We start from the raw sequence: 27,117 nt of genomic DNA, 5'->3' as shown, positions 1-27,117 counted from the left end.
GCACCGTTTCACGTAGCTGACAGCAGGCTGTATGTCTTCTTTGGAGACACGTCTATTCAGATCCTCTGCCCAGTTTTAACTAGGATTCTGTGGATTTTTGCTGTTGAGTTGTATGAGTTCTTTATGTGCTTTGCATATTAATCAGATATGATTTGTAAATATCTTCTGTTCAGTTGGTTGCCTGTTCACTTTTTGTTGATGGTTTCCTTTGCTGTGCAGGAGCTTTTTAGTATGATGTAGTCTCGTTTATTTTTGTTTTTGTTGTCTTTGCTTTTAGTGTCACATCTAAAAAAATTATTGCAAAGACCACCATCAAGGAGCTTACTTGCCTGTGTTTTCTTATAGGACTTTTATGGTCCTACATTCAAGTTTTTAATCCATTTTGAGTTGATTTTTGTGTATAGTGGTAAGTTAGTGGTTCCGTTTCATTCCTTTGCATGTGGCTGTCCAGTTTTCCCATATCATCTGTTTAAGAGACTGTCCTTTCCTTGTTGTGTATTCTTGGCTCCTTTGCTGTAATTGAATGGACCATACACATGTGGGTTTATTTCTGGGCTCTCTATTATGTTCCATTGATGTGTGCGTCTGTTTTAATGCCAGTACTGTACTGATTACCGTAGCTTTATAATATGGTTTGAAACCAGGCAGTATGGTGTTTCCAGCTTTGTTCTTCTTTCTCTAGATTGCTTTGGCTATTCAAGGTCTTTGCGGTTCCATACAAATTTTAGGATTTTTTTTTTTTCTGTTTCTGTGAAAAATGTCCTTGAAATTTTAATAGAGATTACACTGAATCTGTTGATTGCTTTAGCTAGTATGGACATCTTAACAATATTAATGCTTCTGATCCATTAGCATGGGATATCTTTTGTTTTTATGTTTTGCAATTGATTTCATCAATATCTTATACTTTTCAGTGTACAGATCTTTTGCCACCTTGGTTAAGTTTATTCCTAGGTATTTTATTCTTTTTGATGCAATTAAAATTGGGATTGTTTTCTTAATTTCTCTTTCTGATAGTTTGATATTGTATAGAAATACAGTTGACTTTCGTATATTATATATCCTGTAACCTTACTGAATTTATTAGTTCTAACAGAGTTTTTCAGTTGAGTCTTTAGAAAACTGTTTTCCTGGAAGTAGAAGTTCTCTGAAGGCGAAAATCTGACATGTACTTCTCTTCTGCAAGAAAAAGAGAAATGTATGGGAAGTTACACAGTTCAATAGAAGCAACTTAGACATGGATTAGAAGCAGAGAGGATTGGCAGTGGCAGAGAGAAGTGAAATAAGATCAAAAAGTACTTTACAGCGGTAATCCGTGAGATTTTCACATACCACATGGTTATCTTCATGTCTGTTTGTTTATTTTTAGAAAAATCTCAAGAGGTCCGGGTGAAACCATTAGGATACCCTTGTAGGTCCAAGTAAAAGATAAGAAACTGAGTTGATGCTTCGGCTAGAATTAATGTTGAGAAAGAGAGATCGGAGAACAATTTTAAGGAGATTTTGCGATCAAGAAAAGGTTGAATTATGTCTCATGTAATCCATCTATAAAAGACCTATTTTGATTACTGATCCAAAATAAGGTAGTGGTGTTTGGCATTTAAAGAGATGTTTCAGTTATGTTGAGATTTTTGTGCAGCAGCTTTGTTTTCTCACGATGTCAATAACTGAGGCATTTGGGATACGTTTAAATTTTCCTCTAATCTTTTAAAGCTTTTTAATCTTTTGAGAAGACATTTTGAAACAGATGAAATAGAGCATCTAAAGACTTTTTGGTGTCAGTCTTCTCTGATGAGGAAACTGAGGCCCAAGGATTTGAATAGCTTCTTACTGATACTGTGGCAGCATGTCAGCTCTGCAGTCAGTTATGTGTGGGTGACTGCATTTGCCTCACTGCTGTCAATAAAATATACTTACTACCAGTGTCTCTCTGATAAAGGAGGAGGAGGGAATGGGTTGTCATTGCTAATTTTACATAAGCATTTAAATCATTCTCCCTTGAAGAAATAACATAGTTTTGTTGTCTTTTGAATAACTAGATCCTATGGGATACAAAAACATTGTGTTTAATGTAGTAACACTCTCCGGCCTTCAATGATTTATTTTTGGAAACATTTTGGATCAGTTTTCACCACTGGAGAAAGATGAAATGGGATCCCTAATCAGAGCTATGTATAGGCTTGTAGCTTACAAGCTTTGAAACTGCTGATGATAAATAGGGACAAAATATCTTTCTATCTTTTTCTGAGGACAGATTTATAAGATGTAATCTTGTCCATTAAATGACAATAGAAAATGAGTCATAAATATGACAGTAAAAATAATGACTTGTCACTTGATTTTTTTTTTTTTCTTCAAACTAGAAATGTTTCAGGAACTTCCCTGGCAGTCCAGTGGTTAGGACTCCAGACTTCCATTGTGGGGGGTGTGGGTTCAATCCTTGGTCAAGGAAGATCCCATTTGCTGTGTGATGCAGCCAAAAAGTAAAAGAAAAAAAGAAATGCTATTTCCCCTCTTTAGACTAAGTGATAAATGTTTGCTGCTTGTAGAATTTATTGGCATAAATAAGGGTTCTGATTCTTTGCAGCATGGTAGTCCTTCAGCTTTATCTCCCAGACTTAGTAACCAATATTAATGTGTGGCTTCCCCTTTGAAAGCAAATTTGTTGTTGTTAGTTGCTTGATTGCCTGCTGTTTGCCTGGTACCAAGCCAGGACCTTTATACACATTATTTTGTTTAATTTTTACAACAACTCTATGAGAAGTATTATTACACCTGTTTCTACTTAAGGAAACTAAAGCTTAAGAAGTTAAATAACTTTTATAGCTAAAGAGCCAGGATTCTGACTATAGCTTAATTGGCTCTTGCTGCTCACTGCTGTGCAGTTTATGCCACATTGACCTTCTGAACTGATTCTCATGAGAAACATCTCACTTGTTTTTAAGAATTGACATGCATGCTGTGCTGCACTTAGGTGCTCAGTCGTGTCCGACTCTTCTGTGATCCCATAGACTGTAGCCCATCAGCTCCTCTGTCCATGGGACTTCTCCAGGCAAGAATACTGGAGTAGGTTGTTATGCCCTCCTCCTGGGGATCTTCTGAACCCATGGATGGAACCTGGGTCTCCTGCATTGCAGACGGATTCTTTACCAGCTGAGCCACCAGGGAAGCACATGAATACTGGAGTGGGTAGCCTATCCCTTCTCCAGGGGATCTTCCTAGCCCAGGGATTGAACTGGGGTCTCCTGCAATGCAGGCAGATTCTTTACCGGCTGAGCCCAGGGAAGCCCGACATACGTACTGTGTGAGCGCAAATACATATATAGGTATGGAAACAAAACGGCTACGCCAAAATGTTAGTAGTGGATATCTCTGGATGGTGAGGTTACGAGCGCTTTACAATTTTTTTTCTTTGTATTTATTTGTCTTTTTTTTTTTTTTTTACAAGCATCAACATATATTATTTTGTAATAAACATTTGTATGCTCCATATTGGACTTAACAGTAATTGAGACATGACATTTCAGCTTATTGTTGCTTATTTCTAGATCAGTTGGCCTTATTTCCTCAGTGGAAATCTAATCACTATGACGTGGTGGTTGGTGTGCTGTCAGCCCGCAATAACCATCAGCTTCGCAATGTGATAAGAAGCACCTGGCTGAAGCATTTGCTACAACATCCAGCACTAAGTCAACGGTAGGTTCCTTGAGTTCACACCTTGCCTGCCATATTGAGTGAGTGTTCTGAAAAACCTCTTCTTGGATAGTCAGAGCTATTAATTCAGATATGTGGCCTCTTTTTCCCAGCAGAGAGGACTATCTCATTTTGCTTTTTCTCCATGTAGTTGAGCCCTAAAAGTAAACTTAACCAAGATTTTAAGCCAAAAGATAGTTGGAGAGGAGTATATTCCATATTCAGTGGTTCACATACCTAGTTTTTATAGATACCTAGTGTGGTTGGTTTGTTTGCTTTTTCTTTATTGGCTTTTGGGGGTTTTTTTGCTTTTATTTAGAAGAATGGTCCTTAAAAGGTTCTGTTCCAGAGTAGTTTCTACTAGATGGATTTGTGTCTAAATATGCTTTGGACTGACTTCACTGGGAGACACTTAGTTTGTTTCTGTTCTGTGGTGGTTTTAGCTGTGTGTGGTCTACGATTTGTATAGTTTGCCATCCTCTTTTTCTCTCAGCCACCCTTCCAGACTTGAGCTTTGATAGCATGTCACGTGTTGTTGTGGTTTTTTTTTTTAATTTGACTTTATATTGGAGTACAGTTGATTTATCTGTTTTTTTAAATACTTATTTAGCTGTTGGATCTTAGTTGCATTACGTGGGATTTTTTGTTGCAATGTGCAGGTTCTTGCGTTGTGGCACACAGGCTTAGTTTAGTTGCCCCATGGCGTGTGGGATCTTAGTTCCCCAACCAGGCATCAAACCTGAGTGCCTTCCAATGCAAGGCAGATTCTTGGACCACTGGACCGTCAGGGAAGTACCAGCATGTCATGTGTTGGCATTAGATGGCTCAGTTATTGGTTAGGAGCCCAAGGTCTTAGTCTTCTCAGGAAAAGCAGCCTCTGAAGATTATGCAGTGAGGGGCTAGTGAAAGAGAGGCAGAGAAGTGTGGACTCCTAGTGGTGTGAAGATTCTTCTGTGCTGTGTGAAGTCACTGAGAAGCAGAGAAGGCCCTCAGGATCGTATACAGCTGGCATGTTTGTGACTGAGTAGTATACGAGGGAACTGTGGTTGTGAATTTTCTCATCACCAGTAGTGAAATTTATAGATTTCCTATCTTACTCATAGCAGCTTCCATTCCTTTTCAAGACAGGTTTCTCTAGTTCATGATCGAAATGATGATAGAAGGGCCTCGGAATCATCACTGCTATAGAACCACCTTGAAAACCTGCACTTCTGATTGCCTTTCCCAGCTCAGAAACTAATGACCTTCTCTCCCAGTTGCTCAGACCAAAAACTTGGGTGTTTGTCTTGTGAATGGAGGAGTAAGTCGCCCTTGTGGGGTCTTGAAGGATCATTGCAACACAGCAGTGGAAATTACCCTGGGAATTTCCTGAGGCATAGGAGATTAAAGGATTTATTATGCTCACAGGTCTAAGAGAGAGAGGTCCAACACCCCAGTGCAGGGGACCGAGTAGGAGGAGCATCCAGGGAACGGACTCACCCGAGCAGGTGGGGAGCCAAGAGAGGGAAGACCCAACAGCAGGTGCCTTTATTGGGGGTCAGAGAGGAAAGTACAAGCGACAGGTGTGAGGGCATTTCATTGCTGTGTTTGAATGTCACTAGGTCACTGTCGGGGTAGGGGGTGGCAAGAGGGCAAACCTGTGGCAGGACCAGCCTCGTCACCCACGTGTACCTGGTCATCTGGGCAGGATGCTCACAGCCTGTTGGGGGGAATGTCAGAGCATCAGAAAAATAGGTTTTTGCAATTCATAGTACAGTGTTATCTTTATCCACATCCAGTCTACTAGCGTATCTTCTCAGTGTTCCCTTTCCGTTGGATCTGGAATCCAGCCTCTCCCCACCTGCACCACCATCAGAACCAGCACGCTGGTTCAGGCCATCATCACCCCTCACCTAGATTACTGCAGGAGCCTCTGTGTCTGAACTTTCTGCTTCCACCTTTGATCCCTTGTTTTATTTTCCATACTGTAACTAGAATGATCCTTTTAAAAATAGTCAAATTATGCCACTTTTCTGCTCATACACCTCCACTAACTTCTCTTCTTGCTCAGAGTGAGGTCCCAGGTGGCCTTGGCCTTACCTGCGTCTACTCCCCCTGCCCTGGCCCCCTTGAACACCTTCAGTGTGCTCCTGCCTCAGGGCCTTTGCACTTGCCATTCCCTGCCTGTGCCCGTGTTCCACGCATGTCCTCACGGCTCACTTCCTCACTGTCTTCAGGCCTCTGCTTAGATATCACCTTCGCAGGCAGTGCCATGTTAAATAGTACCATTCCAACTCTGTCTTCTCTTACTGGACTTATTTCTTTTATGATATGTATCACAAGCTAGCATGTTTATTATACTTAGTTGTATATTTACAAATTTTGTCTTTCCCCACAAACTGTGTTTTATGAGCATAGGGGCTTCAGCTTTTTTCACTGGTATATTTCCAGCACCTGGAACCTAACTTGGCAGAGTAAGACACTCAACAACTATTGAGGGGATGATTGAGAGCTACATATAATGAGTAGAGTTAACATTCAGGCTCTCATCGATAGTTTATTTGCTGTCATAGCATTAGGGCTTTCAATTAAGTAAGCTTGGTGATTTGTTTTATTAAAATGATGGGCTATCTATATAAAAATAGATATTAGCTCAATACTTTTTCCTGGGGCAGAGTAATTTTGTGGATCTAGTGAGACTAAGGTAGCTTAAATTCGGTAAATATCTGCAATAATTTAACACATTTGTTCATTTCTGTTTATACTTTTATTCTAAACAGCTATATTCTAGTTTGTAAAAAGTATTCTGGAATAATTGGCTGTTAGTAAAAGAAAGCCTTTGCATTTCTGTGGTTATGGCTTACTTTCAAGTCTTGTATTTCACTGAAGGAGCCAGACTCCACATACATCTCAAGGACTCTATTTAATTAAAAACCTTTGTAGTGAAGCTGTAAGTTGTCAGTTTCTTAAGTGTTTATTATCCTTTGCGCAGGTGGTGTGCTATGTATAGATAAATCCAGTACAGCCCGAGCCTTTATGGGGGCTGGGAGTTTAGTAGAAGGAAATAGATGTAGTAGTGTAATAAAATGTTATGTGTGCTGTGATATCGGAGAAGGCAGTGGCAACCCACTCCAGTACTCTTGCCTGGAAAATCCCATGGATGGAGGAGCCTGGTAGGCTGCAGTCCATGGGGTCGTGAAGAGTCAGACACGACTGAGCGACTTCCCTTTCGCTTTTCACTTTCATGCATTGGAGAAGGAAATGGCAACCGACTCCAGTGTTCTTGGCTGGAGAATCCCAGGGACAGGGGAGCCTGGTGGGCTGCTGTCTGTGGGGTCGCACAGAGTCAGACACGACTGAAGCGACTTAGCAGCAGCAGCAGGCAGGAACCAGACAGTGTGTTGAGAGTTCAGGGGTGGGTGAGACCCATTTAGACAAGGACTGCTAAGGGCTGAGCTAAAGTGGTGACTTTTTAAGAAAATAAGGCTATTGAACGTAGAAAGAGAAAGAGAATGCTAGAATATTTGCTAGCTTTCTAACTTGGAGAATAATGAAATCATACATCGAGACAAAAAGTACTAGATGAGAAGAGCAGGTTTCATGAGAAAGGAGCTCAGTTATAGATTTGTTGAGTTTGAGGTACCTGCAGTCAGGGGTGTGATGTTAAATGTTTATCCACTGGCTATCTGAAGAAAAGCATGCTTATTTGTATGTATATGTTTGTTATAAACTTTATTGATACAAAGGCTGTGTAGTGTATAATTGACAGAAACTAATGTTTATAAAAGTCTCAGACTTCATCTAGCCAGTTGATTCTCAGAGTGTCTTCATCATTTGTCAGACTTTTGTATCTATAGCGGGCTTGTTGCTGCAGTTGACAAGAGCATAATTCTGGCATGAATATTTCAAGTGTAAAACTAAATGACAGCTGTGGTACGTGACAGAACTCTGAGTCAATGGAGTGAGTGACCTCCTTGCTGAATCAGATCATAGGTTTTGAACAAGGGAGGAGTATTTCCTCAGTTTTTTGTACTATTCACTGTGGAATGGCCACAAATTTTTGGGTGTGTGGTTTCATTTTTTTTTAAGGCTTTTATTTTATTTTGGAGGATGAGATGGTTGGATGACACCAACTCTATAGACATGAGTTTGAGCAAGCTCCGGGAGTTGGTGATGGACAGGGAAGCCTGGTGTGCTTTAGTCCATGGGGTTGCAAAGAGTTGGCCACGACTGAGCAACTGAACTGAATCTTTATTGGGAGACTAGTTGATTTACAATGTAGTATTACTTTCTGCTATACAGCAAAGTGAATCAGTTATACGTGTACCCACAAGTTTTAAGTTTAATCTGAATTACTAACATTTTCTCCATCACTTTACGTCTGGACAGTCAACAGAACAATAAATCCAGCCTTTATTTGTAGTGCTTGCTCGTTTCCATGGTGTAAGTATTACCACTGTGGCCAATTTCAAGCTGTATATGTCTCTAGACACAGACTTGGGGAAGATCAGCAGTGGCATAGCATCGTAATATCCCCACCACACAGATACAACATAACCTCAGGAGCAGAGATGATGGTGAAATAATTAAGACATGATGAATCTGAGTATTTGTATCATTTGTTCTTAATATAATGCATTTAGTTGTAAGTTTATATAATTTAATTTTTAATAAAATCTGTGGTTAATAACCAGCTCACAAAATTCTTGAAAATTTTATAGTCGGCCCTCATGGCACAGTGGGAGCAGGCTGTAGCACACAGCTGTTTGGGGGCCGTCGAGCTGAAAATGTACCATAAATTTGTGAATCTTTTCCTTAGAAGATGGGTCCAAGCTAGAGATGCTAATTCAGGAATCACTCCCAAGCTGGTTGAAGCCTTAGAAATAAATATTGTCCAGGGAGGGACTTCCCTGGTGGTCCAGTGGTTAAGACTTTACGCTTCCACTGCAGAGGGCTTGGGTTTGATCCCTGGTCAGGGAATTAAGATCCCAAATGCTATGTGACGAGGCCAGAAAAAAATGTCCAAAAAGAGCAAAGGAAAAGAGTGAGTTGAGTGAGAAGTGATCCAAGGGCAAAGCCCAGGGGTGATGTCCACTCAGTGGACAGGCTGGGCCAGAAGAGCTGGGAGCCACCGAGCAGGGCCACGTGAAAAAGGAAGAGAGCTTTCTAAGGAGAACTGCACCCTCCAGGCTCAGGAAAGCCAAGTAGGGAAGGGTAAGGAGTGTTGATCAAGCAGCAGATCACTAGTTATATTCGTAGTAGACATCTCTGTGGGCGTGGTGGGTACTGAAACTAAAATTTTGTGGTATACAATGAGAAGGGAAAACCAGAGGCTGCAATTTTAGTTTCTCCCTTGTAGGACTTCACTGTAAAGGAAAGAAAGGATGGGGACAAGGAGGGAAGGACGGTGGATAAAAATTAATGTCAGGACTTCATTATACTTATTATGTGTAGGGAAGGAGCTGTGGGTTACAGGTGGCTAGTGAAGCAAGATCTCAGGAGAAGTCCTCTCCTGGGATAGTAACACTACTTTTTTTTTTTATTATTTTTGTTTATTTATTTTTGGCTGTGCTGGGTCTTTGTTGCTGCACGCGGGCTTTCTCTGGTTGTGAGCAGGAGTTAATTTCTAGTTGTGGTGCACAGGCGTCTCAGTGCGTTGGCTTCTCTTGTTGCTACTCGTGTGGGATCTTCCTGGACCAGGGATCGAACCCATGTTCCCTGCCTTGGCCTAGAAAGGCTACTCTTGAGTAGAAGGAGCACTTTCTGAAAGAGAAGGGAGTGAGTGAAGAAGTTCACCGATAGAGACAAGTTTTTAGGTGTGGGCATGAGAAGTTGGCTTTACCATAGTTTGCAGTTAAACGGCCCGAGCGTCTGCTGGTGGCCAGGCTTGCCCTAATATTGTCCTGTGGTAGAGGGCTTCCACGTCAGTCACTTGGCAGTTAGCAACTTCTGGTTTGCCTGTTCCCCCTTTTTGCTAGACCAAAAGAATAAAGTTAGAATTAATCCTAATAAATACTCGTTGTCTCAAAGTAAAAGCTCTGAAATGGGCATGAAGAAGCATGCATGGGCGAGGTGAAGATCAGTAACTGATGTTAATGCCAACACATCTCTCAGTGTCCTTGTGAAGTTCATAATAGGTGCTCATGGCTGCACTGTGCCTGTGGAGGACAGGGAAGATCCTTATTCCTGCAAACTACTCAACATCACGAATCCAGGTAAGTCTTTTCCTTAGCCCTACCACTGTCGTGTACAATGGTCCTCCCTTACCCACGGGAGATGCATTCCAAGACCTCCCCCGGCCCGTGGATGCCTGAAATCTTGCATAGAACCAAATCCTATGTACACTGTTTTCCCCTGTTCCTCCATAGCTGTGATACAGTTTAATTTATAAATTAGGCACAGTAAGAGATTAACAACAGTAAGTAGTAATGCAACAGTTGTAACGGCATACTATAATAAAAGTTATGTGAGTATGATCTGTCTCTCAGAGTATCTTACTTACAAATTTAATGCTTTTCCATATAACTAAGCACTTATCACACATGGCCATAACTTTGGCAGTTTGAATTGTGACAGCAAAATTAACACAGGTTTCTTTTTCCTCCTTCACAGTTTCACAGATAGACTATTGTTCTTATGGTAGATCTTAGCAACTTCAACTATGATGTTTTTTCCTTCCCTTATTCAGTGGAGAGCTTTCACTTTTTCACCTAAAGGAAGCACTTTCTGGCTTCTGTTTGGCACATCTGAGTTGCCAGCATCACCACTCTTGCCCCTGGAGGCCTTATTGACATAAAATAAGGATCACTTGAACACAAGCAGTGCAGTGCGTGGATGGTTGACCAGATAACCCAGACGGCTGCCGAGTGACTAATGGGTGGGATGTGCTGGACAAGGATGAGTCACGTACCAGGCAGGATCAAGCTGGATGGCTCAAAATTGCATCATGCTGCTCAGAAGGGCCCGCAGTTTAAAACTTATGAATTATTACTGGAATTTTTCATTTAATGTTTTTGGACAGTAGTTAAATGTAGATAACTGAAAACTTGGGAAAGCGGAACTGCAGTTAAGGGGTGGGTGGGCTACTGTGCAAATTTGATGTTAAGGAAGAGTTGTTGAGATAAATAGTATAGCAGTCTATTTTTGGCAGACTAAAATCAAACTTTCATTGAAATTTATCTTTCATCCTTTCTGACAAACTAACCACTTTGCGCGTCTGTGAAGATTCCTTATGAATATATATATGATTTTGGGATCCAGGAGAGTTTATTTTTCAGTATGGTTCCCACGCGTCTGGAAATTCCTTGTGTGTAGATAAATCCTGAGTTAGTAAAGTTTAAACTTACAGAAAACTGCTAATTTCACCAGCCTGTTGATTTATAATAGCCTTGATACAGATCTTATGAATCACCTTTCTCTAAGAACTATTGCCTAAGGTACAAAAGAAATAATAAAAAAAAAAAGAAAGAAAACACAATAATTTTATTTTATTCTTTACAGTTAAAAATTTGTGGGAGCTCTGATGAGATTAAAGACAAGTGGTCCTAATTAGGTTCTCTGTGTTGCCAGGGAAACAATTTTAGGAAGGTGATAACTTTATACCTTTATTTATTAGCATTTCCTATTATGTTCAGCTCTGGTTCTGAGGGAGGTTAAACTTCCCCACATCTTGAATCTACTGAGTATGACTTCAGGTGTTTTAAGACCTGTCACATGTGTATGATTATGTGCACCTTGCCTGTGTAGGTAGCAGCAGAGTAATGGTTAGGAGTAAGGGCTCTGTAGTCAGGCTTCCTGGCTTTAAATCTAGGCTGTGCCATTTCCTAGCTGTATGGCCTTCAAACAGTTATTTACAACTTGCAACCTCAGTGTCCTGATCTGTAAACTGGAGGGAAAAGTATTATACTTACCCCGTCAGGACTGACATGAGGATGAAATAAGTTGATACATATGAAGTATTTAGTTCTGGGATATGTTTGGTGTTTAATACTGTTATTTTTTTAAAAACCCACCTTTTTATAAAATTGGGTTGTAATCAGCTTTTTAAATAAATTGGACCATATTTTCAGGTCTGTATTGTAAAACAGATGTTTCTTACTTAGGATGTCTATGAATTTAGTTAACATTGTAAGTAAAATTTTAAGTATAACTGTGTTTTTCTGGGGAGAGGGTGACAGTGAATGTTTCCCTTTAACATTCACTGAGGTCCCAAAGGGACCGTGAACCTAATAAAATATTGTATTACTGATGATGTAAGAGAACAGATTATATTTGAAATTCAAATCCAGGCCAAGCCAAATTTAAAGAAAGCTTTAACCAGACTTTCTATTATTTTAAGTGCTGTTATTCATTAATAGTAAAGGAGTGAAGATTTTCATTAATAGAAAGTTTTCATGTATATAATATTTAGGTTACCAATTTGTAAAAATAGGTATAGCTAAATTAGTATTTAGAATCTGATTTTATCACTTTGATTTAAATGGCATTTAGATTTATTTCAGTACCTTAAGGTCATCATGAACATTAATCATCATGATACCCTGGATGTATAGAAGTTTGATTAATAGGATTATCGGAGCAGCAGGCTATCTTGTGTCCAGATGGCTTGAAGTTCAAGTTACGTTTGTTTTAGATAGAAAATAATTTTTCTAGATGGTTATAATTTTATTTACATATTCTCATTTATAAAATATATACGTATTGTCAGTATTAAGATTAATACTTACAGTATTAAGTATTAATATTAAAGTATTAAGTATTAATATTTTGGTATTAATAAGATTACATTTTATTTTCAGATATACAGAAATTCTGTTTTCTTCCCACACCCTAGCGGATCATTTGGGTAAGTGTGGGAAGAAAACAGAATTTCTGTGTATCTGAAAATAAAATGTAATCTTTATTAATATTGAATGTCTTGACTGACAATATGTGTATATTTTATAAATATATGTATGTTATAATCTTTAATAGACGTGCTTCACTTTGGATATCCTATTTACTGAAAATATTAAAGAGAAAAATTTTTGTTATTTTCCAGTATATTTGGAGTCTAGACTGTCTGGCCAGTGCTTGCCCCAACCCATGACAAAATCTGTATCCTCCTTTTTTCCCACCTGCTCATGTTTGTAAGTGGATAGGAGCCAACAATTCTATTTAATCCTATTTTATTGAGCAGCTACTAAGCGTAAAATAGCACACTAGGAACTCTAAGGTAGGGATCCAAATGATCCTCTGGAGTGTGGGAAGGAAACAGAATTTCTGCTTATCTGAAAATAAAATGTAACCTTAATATTGAATACACTGACAATGCATATATATTTTATAAATATGAGTATGTGTGCACATGTTTTTAACGGGACCTGCATCAGGGCCTGTGTGACCTGCAGAGTTGGAAAATCATAGCTCTAAAACATACAAAGAATGTAGAATAATCTTTTAAAATAAGTTTTTAGATTATTTCTCAAGCTGGCATTGATATTTTCAGCCATATTAACTGTTTCATGTAGTCTATCCTGATTCATTTATGGTAGCTGAGAAAGGCATAAGGCATCCCAAAAGGGATGCTTTTGTCATTGATTAGACTCTGGGGAATAGAAAGAGCACTGAATCTGAAGTCAGTAGATATGGGTTTGATTTCTGCTCTGTCACTTTCTGTGACCTTAATCAGATACATCTCTGGAGCTCATTTTCCGACCCTGTAAACTGGAGATAATGCCACAACCACAGAGGGTAGTTGTAAAGATTAAATCTGATGGTATGTGACACATAGTAGGTGGTCAGAAATGCTGTGCTTAATGTGTTTATCTTTGTCAATACTATATGGCTAGTTTTTCAGTGCTATTTGAATTGATTTCAGTTACTTTTGTACAGTGATAACTGCCCGACATCACAAAAAGTGCTCAACGTGCAGTAGGATTTTTGGAATTTGCAGAGCAAGACAAATGTACTCATTATTTATGACTGCAATTAGTACTGTTTTTAATATCCTCATTTATCCAACCTTTCCCCATTTATCCAATCTTTAATACTCCCCTATAGTGTTTATACATACAGAGGCATATATGCATATGCAAAAGTTTATTAAAGTACCTCTAATAATTATTTTGCTAAGATGTGGCTGAAAATTTTGTTCTTAATAAGTTTTTTTTTTTTCTGAAGCACTTTAAAAATGTATTGCCATTTGTGAAAGAATTATATAACAAATCAAGATTTTGCTATCAAGCGTACTTCATATTGGTAAAATAAAAGATTGTGTTTGATTGTGTAAAACTCCTTTTCTCATTATTACTTCCTTAGTTCTGAATCAGGAGATTGAAGCATTCAGTCTTTTGGAAGACACTTCATCAGGGCTGTCTGAGGACCGAGTTGTCAGCGTGAGCTTCCGGGTTCTCTATCCAATCGTTATTACGAGTCTCGGGGTGTTTTACGACGCCGGTGATGTGGGTTTCCAGAGGAACATCACTGTCAAGCTTTATCAGGCAGAACAGGAGGTATGCACTGCTTCGTACACGCTTTGCCCCATTTTTATTTTTCAAAATCATCAGCCTTTTCCTTGTGGCAGTGCGTAGGTTGGGAGACTTCCACCTGTCTTCCCTTATGATTAGACACACTGTAGTGTAGTGTATTATAATGCTGGTTTGAGAAGAGACTACTGATGAATAAACATGTTATACCCAGGAAAGGAGGAGTTGGACCAGATTAGAAATTTCCAACCTAAAATCCCTGAAAGCTTAAGGAATTTAAAAAGCTGTTGATGAGTATTAAATATTTGGGACTCATAGGTGTAAGCAAGTATGATTGCCTCTTCCTTCCAACCCCAAAAGTCTATCAACATAATACAGGCTAACAGATACGTCAGACCTTTTTTATAATAAGAGCATAGAGGAAATAAAAGTTTAAAACAGCTGGGGTTACTGTTTCTGATATTTGAGGAAACCCATTTGTTTCCTCAAATTTGTTCAGAGTTTGTCTGAAGGAGTGTAGCAAGGCATTGTATTTGAAAAGATCTGTCCCTGGACTTTAAACTATAGAAATCTTAAAAGAATTATACAGTGAGTGCTATATATCCAGAGAAGGAAATGGCAACCCACTCCAGTACTCTTGCCTGGAAAATCCCATGGATGGAGGAGCCTGGTAGGCTACAATCCGTGGGGTTGCAAAGAGTCGGACACGACTAAGCAACTTCACTTCACTCACTTCATACTTTCTCACTGGAGGAGGAAATGGCAACCCACTCCAGTATTCTTGCCTGGAGAATCCCATGGACAGAGGAGCCTGGCGGGCCATGGTCCATGGAGTCGTAGAGAGTCGGACATGACTGAAGTGACTAAGCACACCATATATCCACCAAGTAAATTCTACAGTAGTTAATGTTTTGCTGTATTTGCTTTATGACATCTATTCAGTTCAGTTCAGTCGCTCAGTCGTGTCCGACTCCTTGCGACCCCATGAATCACAGCACGCCAGGCCTCCCTGTCCATCATCAACTCCCGGAGTTCACCCAGACTCACATCCATCGAGTCAGTGATGCCATCCAGCCATCTCATCCCCTGTCGTCCCCTGCTTCTCCTGCCCCCAATCCCTCCCAACATCAGAGTCTTTTTCCACTGAGTCAACTCTTCGCATGAGGTGGCCAAAGTACTGGAGTTTCAGCTTTAGCATCATTCCTTCCAAAGAAATCCCAGGGTTGATCTCCTTCAGAATGGACTGCTTGGGTCTCCTTGCACTACAGTCATTCATCAATCTAGCTTTTAAAAAAACACATATATTTTAGGGACTTTCCTAAAAAGTCATGGTCTAGTTGTTAAGACTGTACGCTTCCAACTCAGGGCACACAGGTTTCATCCCTGGTCGGGTAACTAAGATCCCACACATTGCACAGCACAGCCAAAAAAAAAAATGTGTTTTAGATTAACTCACAGGCTTCAATAATATTTCAGCCCTAAACACTTCAGTGTGCTTATCATTAACTAGATTTTAATATTTGTTTACGGTTTAAAAAAATCACAGAGTATAATGTGCATAAACTACATAAACCTGTGTAATCCAGGCTCCTGTCACCCTGCCCCATTCCCTAGAGGCAATCACTGTTCTTGTTTTTAATCATGGGCTAGTGTTGCCTGTTGTAGGAGTTCATTTATAAGTAGAAGCATATACTAAGCACTCTTCAGAGTAAGGCTTCTTTCACTCACTGTGATGTTTTAGAAACTCATCCATGTTATTGTATATATCAGCAGATTTTTCCTTTGCCTTGTTGTAATTGCTAAGTTGTATTCCAGCAATACATGGTATTTATCTGTTCTGTCGATGGGCAACAGGGATGTTTCCAGGGTTTTTCCCCTTTTCTCTTGTATTGTTTTTGGGTTACATTTATTAACTTTGGAGTGTTAAAGCAACTTGGTATTCTTCTTGATCATGATGTATTAATTCTTTTTACATATGGCTGGAAATTGTGTTTCTTATGGACAGCATATAGTTGCTGCTGCTACTGCTAAGTCGCTTCAGTCGTGTCTGACTCTGTGCGACCCCACAGATGGCAGACCACTAGGCTCCTCTGTCCCTGGGATTCTCCAGGCAAGAATACTGGGGTGGGTTGCCATTTCCTTCTCCAAGGCGTGAAAGTGAAGTCCCTCAGTCCTGCCCTCCTCTCAGCAACCCCATGGACTGTAGCCCACCAGGCTCCTCCGCCCATGGGATTTTCCAGGCAAGAGTACTGGAGTGGGGTGCCATTGCCTTCTCCAAGCATATAGTTAGGTATTCCTTTTTATCCAAGTCTGAGAATCCCTGCTATTTATAAGGGCTATTTATTCCATTTACACTTAAGGCAATTACTAAAGTGGTTGGATTTCAGTTTTTCTTTTTGCTATTTGTTTTCTATTTATCCTGTGTTTTTTGTTTCTCTTTTCTTCCTTTTTTACCTCTTTTGGGTTGAGTATTTTTTAGAATTCCATTTTAATATTTCTATTTTCCATTTAGCTACAGCTCTTTGTATTATTATTTTGTGTCAGTCTGGTTGACGTAAGAATTACAATGTATGTTCTGAACTTTTTCAGTCTCCTTTAGCATTGTACCCCTTCATGTAAAATATAAGAACCTTGGAACTATATAATTCCATTTACTGTTCCCCATCTTTTTGTTCTAATTGTCATGCCTTATATCTATGTGTGCTATAAATCCCACAACACAGTATTATGATTTTTGCTCTAAACAGCTAAATATGTATTAGAGGAAAAAGTCATCTTGGCTACTTTAAAGACTTTCTCTTTATACATACTTGGTTTTATGCCATTTGGCTGTGTTATATCTTGGTGTGGTTTTTCTTCGTGTGTTCCGCTCAGGGTTTGCCAAGTTCCTTCAACCTGTAAATTTATGTCTTTTAACAAATTTAGAGAACTTTCACCTATTTTTCATAAAGAAAATTTTTTCCCAGCCCCATTTATGTCCATTCCTTCTGGGATTTCAGTTACTTATAGTTTCTTTTTCTCTAAAATATCCCATTTTTCTAAGTTTCCTGTTTTTCTAAATTCATCTTGAACATATTTTCTCTGTGGTTTTGACCTAGATTATAATGATGGCTTTAAAATCCTGTCTGCTATACTAAATTTGAGTCATCTTGGCGTGTCTTTGTTGATTATCATCTTTTCTCTTGCATACAGTAACATTTTCCTGTTTTATCTTACATCGAGTAACTTTGGATTGAATCCTAGATACTGTGAATAATTCACTGTAAGATTGTGGATCCTGTTGTAGTCTTTGAGGAGAGTTGCTTTTGTTTGTTTCTTTTTTATATATATATAAATACATTTATTTTAATTGGAGGCTAATTACTTTACAATATTATATTGGTTTTGCCATACATTGACATGAATCCGCCTTGGGTGTACACGTGTTCCTCATCATGAACCCCCCTTCCACCTCCCTCCCCATCACATCCCTCTGGGTCATCCGAGTGCACCAGCCCCGAGTATCCTTTATCATGCATTGAACCTGGACTGGCGATTCGTTTCCCATATATTATACATGTTTCAATGCCATTCTCCCAAATCATCCCACCCTCGCCCTCTCCCAGAGTCCAAAAGACTGTTCTATACATCTGTGTCTCTTTTGCTGTCTCGCATACAGGGTTATCGTTACCATCTTTCTAAATTCCATATATATGCGTTGGTATACTGTATTGGTGTTTTTCTTTCTGGCTTACTTCACTCTGTATAATAGGCTCCAGTTTCATCCACCTCATTAGAACTGATTCAAATGTATTCTTTTTAATGGCTGAGTAATACTCCATTGTGTATATGTACCACAGCTTTCTTATCCCTTCATCTGCTGATGGACATCTAGGTTGCTTCCATGCCCTGGCGATTATAAACAGTGCTGCGATGAACATTGGGGTACACGTGTCTCTTTCCCTTCTGGTTTCCTCCATCTGTATGCGCAGGAGTGGGATTGCTGGGTCGTATGGCAGTTCTATTTCCAGTTTTTTAAGGAATCTCCACACTGTTCTCCATAGCAGCTATACTAGTTTACATTCCCACCAGCAGTGTAAGAGGGTTCCCTTTTCTCCACACCCTCTCCAGCATTTATTGCTTGTAGACCTTTGGATCACAGCCATTCTGACTAGCCTGAAATGGTACCTCATTGTTGTTTTGATTTGCATTTCTCTGATAATGAGTGATGTTGAGCATCTTTTCATGTGTTTGTTAGCCATCTGTATGTCTTCTATGGAGAAATGTCTGTTGAGTTCTTTGGCCCACTTTTTGATTGGGTCATTTATTTTTCTGGAATTGAGCTTCAGGAGTTGCTTGTATATTTTTGAGATTAGTTCTTTGTCAGTTGCTTCATTTGCTATTATTTTCTCCCATTCTGAAGGCTGTCTTTTCACCTTGCTTATAGTTTCCTTTGTTGTGCAGAAGCTATTAAGTTTAATTAGGTCCTATTTGTTTATTTTTGCTTTTATTTCCAATATTCTGGGAGGTGGGTCATAGAGGATCCTACTGTGATTTATGTTGGAGAGTGTTTTGCCTATGTTCTCCTCTAAGAGTTTTATAGTTTCTGGTCTTACGTTTAGATCGTTAATCCATTTGAGTTTATTTTTGTGTATGGTGTTAGAAAGTGTTCTCGTTTCATTCTTTTACAAGTGGTTGACCAGTTTTCCCAGCACCACTTGTTAAAGAGATTGTCTTTTCTCCATTGTATATTCTTGCCTTCTTTGTCAAAGATAAGGTGTCCATAGGTGCATGGATTTATCTCTGGGCTTTGTATTGTTCCATTGATCTATATTTCTATCTTTGTGCCAGTACCATACTGTCTTGATGACTGTGGCTTTGTAGTAGAGCCTGAAGTCAGGCAAGTTGATTCCTCCAGTTCCATTCTTCTTTTTCAAGATTGCTTTGGCTGTTCGAGGTTTTTTGTATTTCCATACAGCTCTGTGAAAAATACCATTTGTAGCTTGATAGGAATTGCATTGAATCTATAGATTGCTTTGGGTAGTATACTCATTTTCACTATATTGATTTTTCTTATCCATGAACATGGTATATTTCTCCATCTATTAGTGTCCTCTTCGTTTCACCAGTGTTTTATAGTTTTCTATATATAGGTCTTTAGTTTCTTTAGGTAGATATATTCCTAAATATTTTATTCTTTTCGTTGCAATGGTGAATGGAATTGTTTCCTTAATTTCTCTTTGTATTTTCTCATTATTAGTGTATAGGAATGCAAGGGGTTTCTGTGTGTTGATTTTTATATCCTGCAACTTTACTATATTCATGCTCTAGTAATTTTCTGGTGGAGTCTTTAAAGTTTTAATTCTTTTCCAATTTGGATTCCTTTATTTCTTTTTCTGCTCTGATTGCTGTGGCCAAAACTTCCAAAACTATGTTGAATAGTAGTGGTGAAAATAACACCCTTGTCTTGTTCCTGACTTTAGGGGAAACGCTTTCAATTTTTCATCATTGAGGATAATGTTTTCTGTGGGTTTGTCATATATAGCTTTTATTATGTTGAGGTTCAGTTCAGTCACTCAGTCGTGTCCGACTCTTTACGACCCCATGAATTACAGCACACCAGGCCTCCCTGTCCATCACCAACTCCTGGAGTTTACCCAAATTCATGTCCATCGAGTCAGTGATGCCATCCAGCCATCTCATCCTCTGTCGTCCCCTTCTCCTCCTGCCCCCAGTCCCTCCCAGCATCACAGTCTTTTCCAATGAGTCAACTCTTAGCATGAGGTAACCAAAGTATTGGAATTTCAGCAATAGCATCAGTCCTTCCAAAGAACACCCAGGACTGATCTCCTTCAGAATGGACTGGTTGGATCTCCTTGCAGTCCAAGGGACTCTCAAGAGTCTTCTCCAACACCACAGTTCAAAAGCATCAATTCTTCGGCACTCAGCTTTCTTCACAGTCCAACTCTCACATCTATACATGACCACTAGAAAAACTATAGCCTTGACTAGACGGACCTTTGTTGGCAAAATAATGTCTCTGCTTTTGAATATGCTATCTAGGTTGGTCATAACTTTCCTTCCAAGGAGTAAGCGTCTTCTCATTTCATGGCTGCAGTCACCATCTGCAGTGGTTTTGGAGCCCAAAAAAATAAAGTCTGACACAGTTTCCACTGTTGCCCCATCTATTTCCCATGAAGTGATGGGACCAGATGCCATGATCTTCGTTTTCTGAATGTTGAGCTTTAAGCCAACTTTTTCACTCTTCTCTTTCACTTTCATCAAGAGGCTTTTGAGTTCCTCTTCACTTTCTGCCATAAGGGTGGTGTCATCTACATATCTGAGGTTATTGATATTTCTCCCGGCAATCTTGATTCCAGCTTGTGCTTCTTCCAGTACGGCGTTTCTCATGATGTACTGTGCATAGAAGTTAAATAAGCAGGGTGACCATATACAGCCTTGACGTACTCCTTTTTGTATTTGGAACCAGTCTGTTGTTCCATGTCCAGTTCTAACTGTTGCTTCCTGACCTGCATACAGGTTTCTCAAGAGGCAGGTCAGGTGGTCTGGTATTCCCATCTCTTTCAGAATTTTCCACAGTTTATTGTGAGCCACATAGTCAATAAAGCAGAAATAGATGTTTTTCTGGAACTTTCTTGCTTTTTCGATGATCCAGCAGATGTTGGCAATTTGATCTCTGGTTCCTCTGCCTTTTCTAAAACCAGCTTGAACATCTGGAAGTTCATAGTTCACGTACTGCTGAAGCCTGGCTTGGAGAATTTTGAGCATTACTTTACTAGCGTGTGAGATGAGTGCAATTGTGCGGTAGTTTGAGCATTCTTTGACGTTGCCTTTCTTTGGGATTGGAATGAAAACTGACCTTTTCCAGTCCTGTGGCCACTGCTGAGTTTTCCAAATTTGCTGGGATATTGAGTGCAACACTTTCCCAGCATCATCTTTCAGGATTTGAAATAGCTCAACTGGAATTCCATCACCTCCACTAGCTTTCTAAGGCCCACTTGACTTCACATTCCAGGATGTCTGGCTCTAGGTGAGTGATCACACCATCGTGATTGTCTTGGTTGTGAAGATCTTTTTTGTACAGTTCTTCTGTGTATTCTTGCCACCTCTTCTTAATATTTTCTGCTTCTGTTAGGTCCATACCATTTCTGTCCTTTATTGAGCCCATCTTTGCATAAAATGTTCCCTTGGTATCTCTAATTTTCTTGAAGAGATCTCTAGTCTTCCCCATTCTGTTGTTTTCCTCTGTTTCTTTGCATTGATCACTGAGGAAGGCTTTCCTATCTCTCCTTGCTATTCTTTGGAACTCTGCATTCAGATGCTTATATGTTTCCTTTTCTCCTTTACTTTTCGCTTCTCTTCTTTTCACAGCTGTTTGTAAGGCCTCCCCAGACAGCCATTTTGCTTTTTTGCATTTCTTTTCCCTGGGGATGGTCTTGATCCCTGTCTCCTGTACAATGTCATGAACCTCTGTCCATAGTTCATCAGGCACTCTATCAGATCTAGTCCCTTAAATCTGTTTCTCACCTCCACTGTATAATCATAAGGGATTTGATTTAGGTCATATCTGAATGGTCTAGTGGTTTTCCCTACTTTCTTCATTTTAAGTCTGAATTTGGCAATAAGGAGTTCATGGTCTGAGCCACAGTCAGCTCCCGGTCTTGTTTTTACGACTGTATAGAGCTTCTCCATCTTTGGCTGCAAAGAATATAATTAGTCTGATCAGTGTTGACCATCTGGTGATGTCCATGTGTAGAGTCTTCTCTTGTGTTGTTGGAAGAGGGTGTTTTCTATGACCAGTGCGTTCTCTTGGCAAAACTCTGTTAGTCTTTGACCTGCTTCATTCCATATTCCAAGGCCAAATTTGCCTGTTACTCCAGGTGTTTCTTGACTTCCTACTTTTGCATTCCAGTCCCCTATAATGAAAAAGACATCTTTTTTGGTGTTAGTTCTAAAAGGTCTTGGAGGTCTTCAGAGAACCGTTCAGCTTCTTCAGCGTTACTGGTTGGGGCATAGACTTGGATTACTGTGATATTGAATGGTTTGCTTTGGAAGGTTCCTTTTATTCCTGCTTCCTGGAGAGTTTTTATCATGAATGGATGTTGAATTTTGTCAAAGGCTTTCTCTGCATCTTTTGAGATAATCATATGGCTTTTATTTTTCAATTTGTTAATGTGGTGTATTACATTTGCATATGATACTGAAGAATCCTTGCATCCCTGGGATAAAGCCCACTTGGTCATGATGTATGATCTTTTTAATGTGTTGTTGGATTCTGATTGCTAGAATTTTGTTGAGGATTTTTGCGTCTATGTTCATCAGTGATACTGGCCTGTAGTTTTCTTTTTTTGTGGCATCTTTGTCAGGTTTTGGTATTAGGGTGATGGTGGCCTCATAGAATGAGTTTGGAAGTTTACCTTCCTCTGCAATTTTCTGGAAAAGTTTGAGCAGGATAGGTGTTAGCTCTTCTCTAAATTTTTGGTAGACTTCAGCTGTGAAGCCGTCTGGACCTGGGCTTTTGTTTGCTGGAAGATTTTTGATTACAGTTTCAATTTCCATGCTTGTGATGGGTCTGTTAAGATTTTCTATTTCTTCTTGGTCCAGTTTGGGAAAGTTGTACTTTTCTAAGAATTTGTCCATTTCTTCCAAGTTGTCCATTTTATTGGCATATAATTGCTGATAGTAGTCTCTTATGATCCTTTGTATTTCTGTGTTGTCTGTTGTGATCTCTCCATTTTCATTTCTAATTTTATTGATATGATTTTTCTCCCTTTCTTTCCTGATGAGTCTGGCTAATGGTTTGTCAATTTTATTTATCCTCTCGAAGAACCAGCTTTTGGCTTTGCTGGTTTTTGCTATGGTCTCTTTTGTTTGTTTTGTTGTTTGTTTCTTTTAGCCGTCAGTTAAATTGCTGGGCATGGACCCTGAACCCTGTCTCCCTTACGGTGAGCAGCAGCTGATGTCTCCAGTCTGTTCCCTTGGACTTAGATGAGCTGCTCAGATTCTGCTTCAAATGTGTCTTTCCTGACTCAGCTGCAGACTAGGACAGAGTTAATAGGAAGGATTGAGAACTCTGTGACCCTTTCCTTTCTGGGTTTTTCTTCTTCACTTGTTAGCCAATGTGTTTGCCTCCACTCTGTCTTCCGATTTGGAACCAGAAAGACTGCAGTTCTTATTTCAGAATTTTAGTTGTCCCCTGAGTATGCCTCAGACAAAGAGCCATTAAAAAAAAATATAGGGGAAGCAGATCCAGTGCCTTTCTCACCTTCTGGGTATTGCTTTTCCTCCGGTGTATCCTTTGTGCATGTTCGTAATTGTTATCTGTAGGAGACTTGGCTTGTTGTCACTGGAAGTAGAACCCTGTGCAGTTTTTTTAGGCTTGTCACTGGAAGTAGAACCCTGTGCAGTTTTTTTAGGCATGTTTAAAAATGTTTTTGTGTTAAGGTTGATTGTTATTAACAGATACAATGTCAGAGTCACCAATAAACACCCAGATCAATTTAATATTAATTTTTTTGTTTGTCATATTCCTTCATCCTCTAAAGAACTTGTTTAGTTTGTAAATGTGCTTAATGACATAAATATAAGAGAGGGAGCAAATCTTAGTGATGATTCCAGCCATTATGATTCTAGTGAAAAGAGCTTTATTACTTAAGTATAGGAGTTCATATATTATTGTGATTAAAGGTTGCATTGATACTGAAGCTCAAATAGGTAACTGCAAGAGCCGTACTCTGAATTCCACTGTCAGCCTTACCTAGAAATGAGGATCAATCTTGAATTTTTTTTCATGATTAATTGTCTTAGTATATGTAGTGGGTTTTTTTTTTTTTTAAGCTGCTTTTATTTCTTTATCTATGTGGCTGCACCAGGCCTTAGTTGCAGTCTGTGGGATCTAGTTCCCTGACCAGGGATCAAACCTGAGCCCCCTGCACTGGGAGCATGGAGTCTTAGCCACTGAACCACCAGGGAAGTCCCTGTAGTCTTTTTGAGTTGTCACTCAAGTAGTTCGATTCAGATGTACAATATTTTTATCATGTTAATTTAATTTTTAGTTGCCATATTTTTTTTTTACCCAAGGAGAGATAACTCTTTGTCCTCAAGGAATGTCTGATCTCAGGTGGATTGCAGTGGGTTCACAGGTAGTCATGGTGTATAAAGTATTACCACTGTATTGCCATAGACTAATACTGATGAAAGAAATACGCTTAATTCATTTAAACTCCCTTCGTTCTGAACTTCTGCATGGTCTTGATAGCTTTAACAGAAGCATCTCCTGTAGCAAATTGGTATCTAAGAATAGCTATGAGAATAAGGAAATGTTCTTGCCGAAAACAAAAAGGAAGGACCCAAAGAAAACAATAGACATAATGAGAATCAGTCTTTTTTTAATGTTCCCATTTTTGTTTCTGTTTGTTCTTCTAAAGGTTCTTTTTGAAGGGTGATTGCTGAGTACCTTTGTTCTATGTAGAAGTCTATGATCTTTCAGTTTATTCTTAACCCTTTGGGGTTAAGGAACTGAGTTGACTTAACACCTTACACTTCCCTTAATGCTCCTCACCTCAAAGTATCGTTTTTATTTTTTTAAGGTTATGTGGATTATATTTAGTGTTTTAGAACTTCACGACAGCCTTGGTGATCTTAAATAGCTTTACTTGATAACCACGATTGCCCTGGAAAGCCCAAATGATGCTTAAACCGCAGTAGCACAATGTTAGTAGCCGCTGTTGGGGCCACTGAGAATTTAGAATGTCAGCCGTGTGAGAACTTGCTGCATCTGATGGGAAGTTTTTCTTCTTGTCTTTTCCCCACCCAATCTATAGGAGGCCCTCTTCAGTGCTCGCTTCAGTCCTCCGAGCTGTGGTGTGCAGGTGAACAAGCTGTGGTACAAGCCTGTGGAGCAATTCATCTTACCCGAGGTACTATAACGAAGAGACTCTGGTCTTGATGCGGGCCGTTATCGCCCTGGAGATGTGCTTCCAGGGGCAGGCATTTGATACTTTCCTGCCAGGACAGCTCTCCAGAGTGACAGATGACACTGCACCAGGGGTGTACTAAGTTGTAGCCCTGTGCACTCCTCCCACCAGAGAGCTTCATGGTGCCCCAGAGGTTCCCAACCACACCTTGAAAAGCATTGCATGTTACCATGGCTTCTTCAGTGGAGTAGAGCACTGCATGACTGCCTAAGTGACAAAGGTTAGTAGCAGGTGTGGTTGTTAGAAAGACGCTGACACTGTTTGAGTACATCAGATAGTTGCTTATCTAAACAACAAGGAGGTGAAGGGAAGTGCAGATAGGCTAATGCCAAAAGGTGGGTCACATTCCAAGATAAATTAAACTTCTCCAAGTTGTGGAAGATATTTGAAACCATAACTATTCCTCAGCTGCCAAGGGCCTCGTCAGCCCTGGAGTTAAGCCCATATGTGGTTGTATCACATCGTGTATCACACAGTTAGACGTGAACAGACCGTTACTGTCAGCCTCACCCTTTCCAGGCTATTCCAGTCTGTCTGAGTACCTTTCTGAGCAGAGTGTTTTGGAACCACTGTGCAAGGCTCAGTTTCCCAGTCCTCTCTGGCAGACACCATCAGTCAATTTTGGCATTCACCCAGGGACACCAAAGCTGGATTAAGATGTGGAAGCTGGATGATTGACCAGCCCTGCTGGCTAACCAGGAAGCCTCTTCCTGCCACTGGTCACGTGGGTGGTGTTCACACTTGGGCAACAACAAAGTCACGCATTTTATAACGTGCTCTGGATCTTCGGAGCTGAGTACAGGTAGTCAAACTGTGTGTGTTAATTCCATGACAGTCAAAGCGAGCTCCTTTATTTCACCTATATGTGAACTTCTGTTGAAAAACACGTAAAGAAAAACAAAACTGAAACAAAAAATTTCCAAGTTCTTGGTGTTAGAAAAAAGACTTCAGTGAACATCTTTACACTCTCTTTGGGGTACCCAACTGGTTGTTTTCTTAGGATGAATTGTGGGTTCAAATTTTTACATATTTTTGAGGCATATGATTTTTTTTTGGAGAACAGTTTAGCAGTTTATATCCATTTGAATAGTCATCAGCATTATATGAGTTTACCTGTTTGTGTCCTTTTTAAATTTCATATATGAACTTTTTTCCTAGTTAAAGGAGATATGCACCATCAAAGGTATCTCTTAATAATAGTGGTTCAACTAAGAAGGATGGGCTAAGTGTTGGATCTCATTTTTTGTTTTTTTAAGACATTTTTCATTTTCACCAATAACAATTTTTTTTAATTTAAAAAAATATTTGTTTATTTGTCTGCATCGTGTCTCAGTTGCAGCACAGGGCATCCCCATTGCATCATGCGAGATCTTTCACTGCAGTGTGGGGACTCTGGCTGTGGCGTGTGGCCTCAGTAGCTGCAGCGCACAGGCTTCGTTGCTCTGCAGCAAATGAGATCATAGTTTCCTGACCGGGGAGCAAACCCACATCACTTGCCTTGGAAGTACGGACCCAAACCACTGGACCATCAGGGAAATCCCGGATTTCAGTTTTTGAAGGAAGTAATTCTTTGATTTGTTAACTCATTTACTCAGAAAATGTTTTGTGAGCACTTAGTATATGCCAAGCACTGGAGGACATAGTACAGCAGGCCCTACCCGTGGAGCCGCTTGTGTACTGGTGAGGGTTGTTGTTTAGTTGCTCAGTTGTGTCCAACTCTCTTGCGACCCCACGGACTGTAGCCTGCCAGGCTCCTCTGTCTGTGTGATTTCCCAGGCAAGAATCCTGGAGTGGGGTGCCGTTTGCTTCTCTAGGGGATCTTCCTGACCCAGGGATTGAACCCGGCTCTCCTCATCAGCAGGTGGCTTCTTTACCACTGAGCCACTGAGCCAACTAGTGAGGACAGAAGAGCTGACATTGATGTTGTGCTTACCCTGCTGTGTCCCAGACACAGCTGTAAGCAGATTTCGTACACTGGCTTGTTGGTGAGGTCTTCTAGGATT

General features: G+C 39.8%; 1 protein-coding gene across 3 annotated transcripts in view; it reads left to right on the top strand.

Moving 5' to 3' along the window:
- The window catches only part of B3GALNT2 (beta-1,3-N-acetylgalactosaminyltransferase 2), a 66,053-nt gene that overhangs the window by 9,188 nt on the left and 29,748 nt on the right, over nt 1-27,117 (top strand). For all 3 annotated transcript variants that reach the window (XM_070781854.1, XM_019953904.2, XM_019953905.2), the window contains exons 2-5: nt 3,549-3,696; nt 9,787-9,887; nt 13,972-14,165; nt 24,962-25,057. In XM_070781854.1, coding sequence (XP_070637955.1) covers nt 3,549-3,696; nt 9,787-9,887; nt 13,972-14,165; nt 24,962-25,057 — 539 coding nt within the window. The remainder of the gene's footprint in view (nt 1-3,548; nt 3,697-9,786; nt 9,888-13,971; nt 14,166-24,961; nt 25,058-27,117) is intronic.

Source organism: Bos indicus, chromosome 28 (genome assembly GCF_029378745.1).
Source record: "Bos indicus isolate NIAB-ARS_2022 breed Sahiwal x Tharparkar chromosome 28, NIAB-ARS_B.indTharparkar_mat_pri_1.0, whole genome shotgun sequence".
NCBI classification, from domain to species: Eukaryota; Metazoa; Chordata; class Mammalia; order Artiodactyla; family Bovidae; genus Bos; species Bos indicus.
Note: the sequence above shows the minus strand (reverse complement) of the source record. Positions and strands in the feature narration are given on the sequence as shown.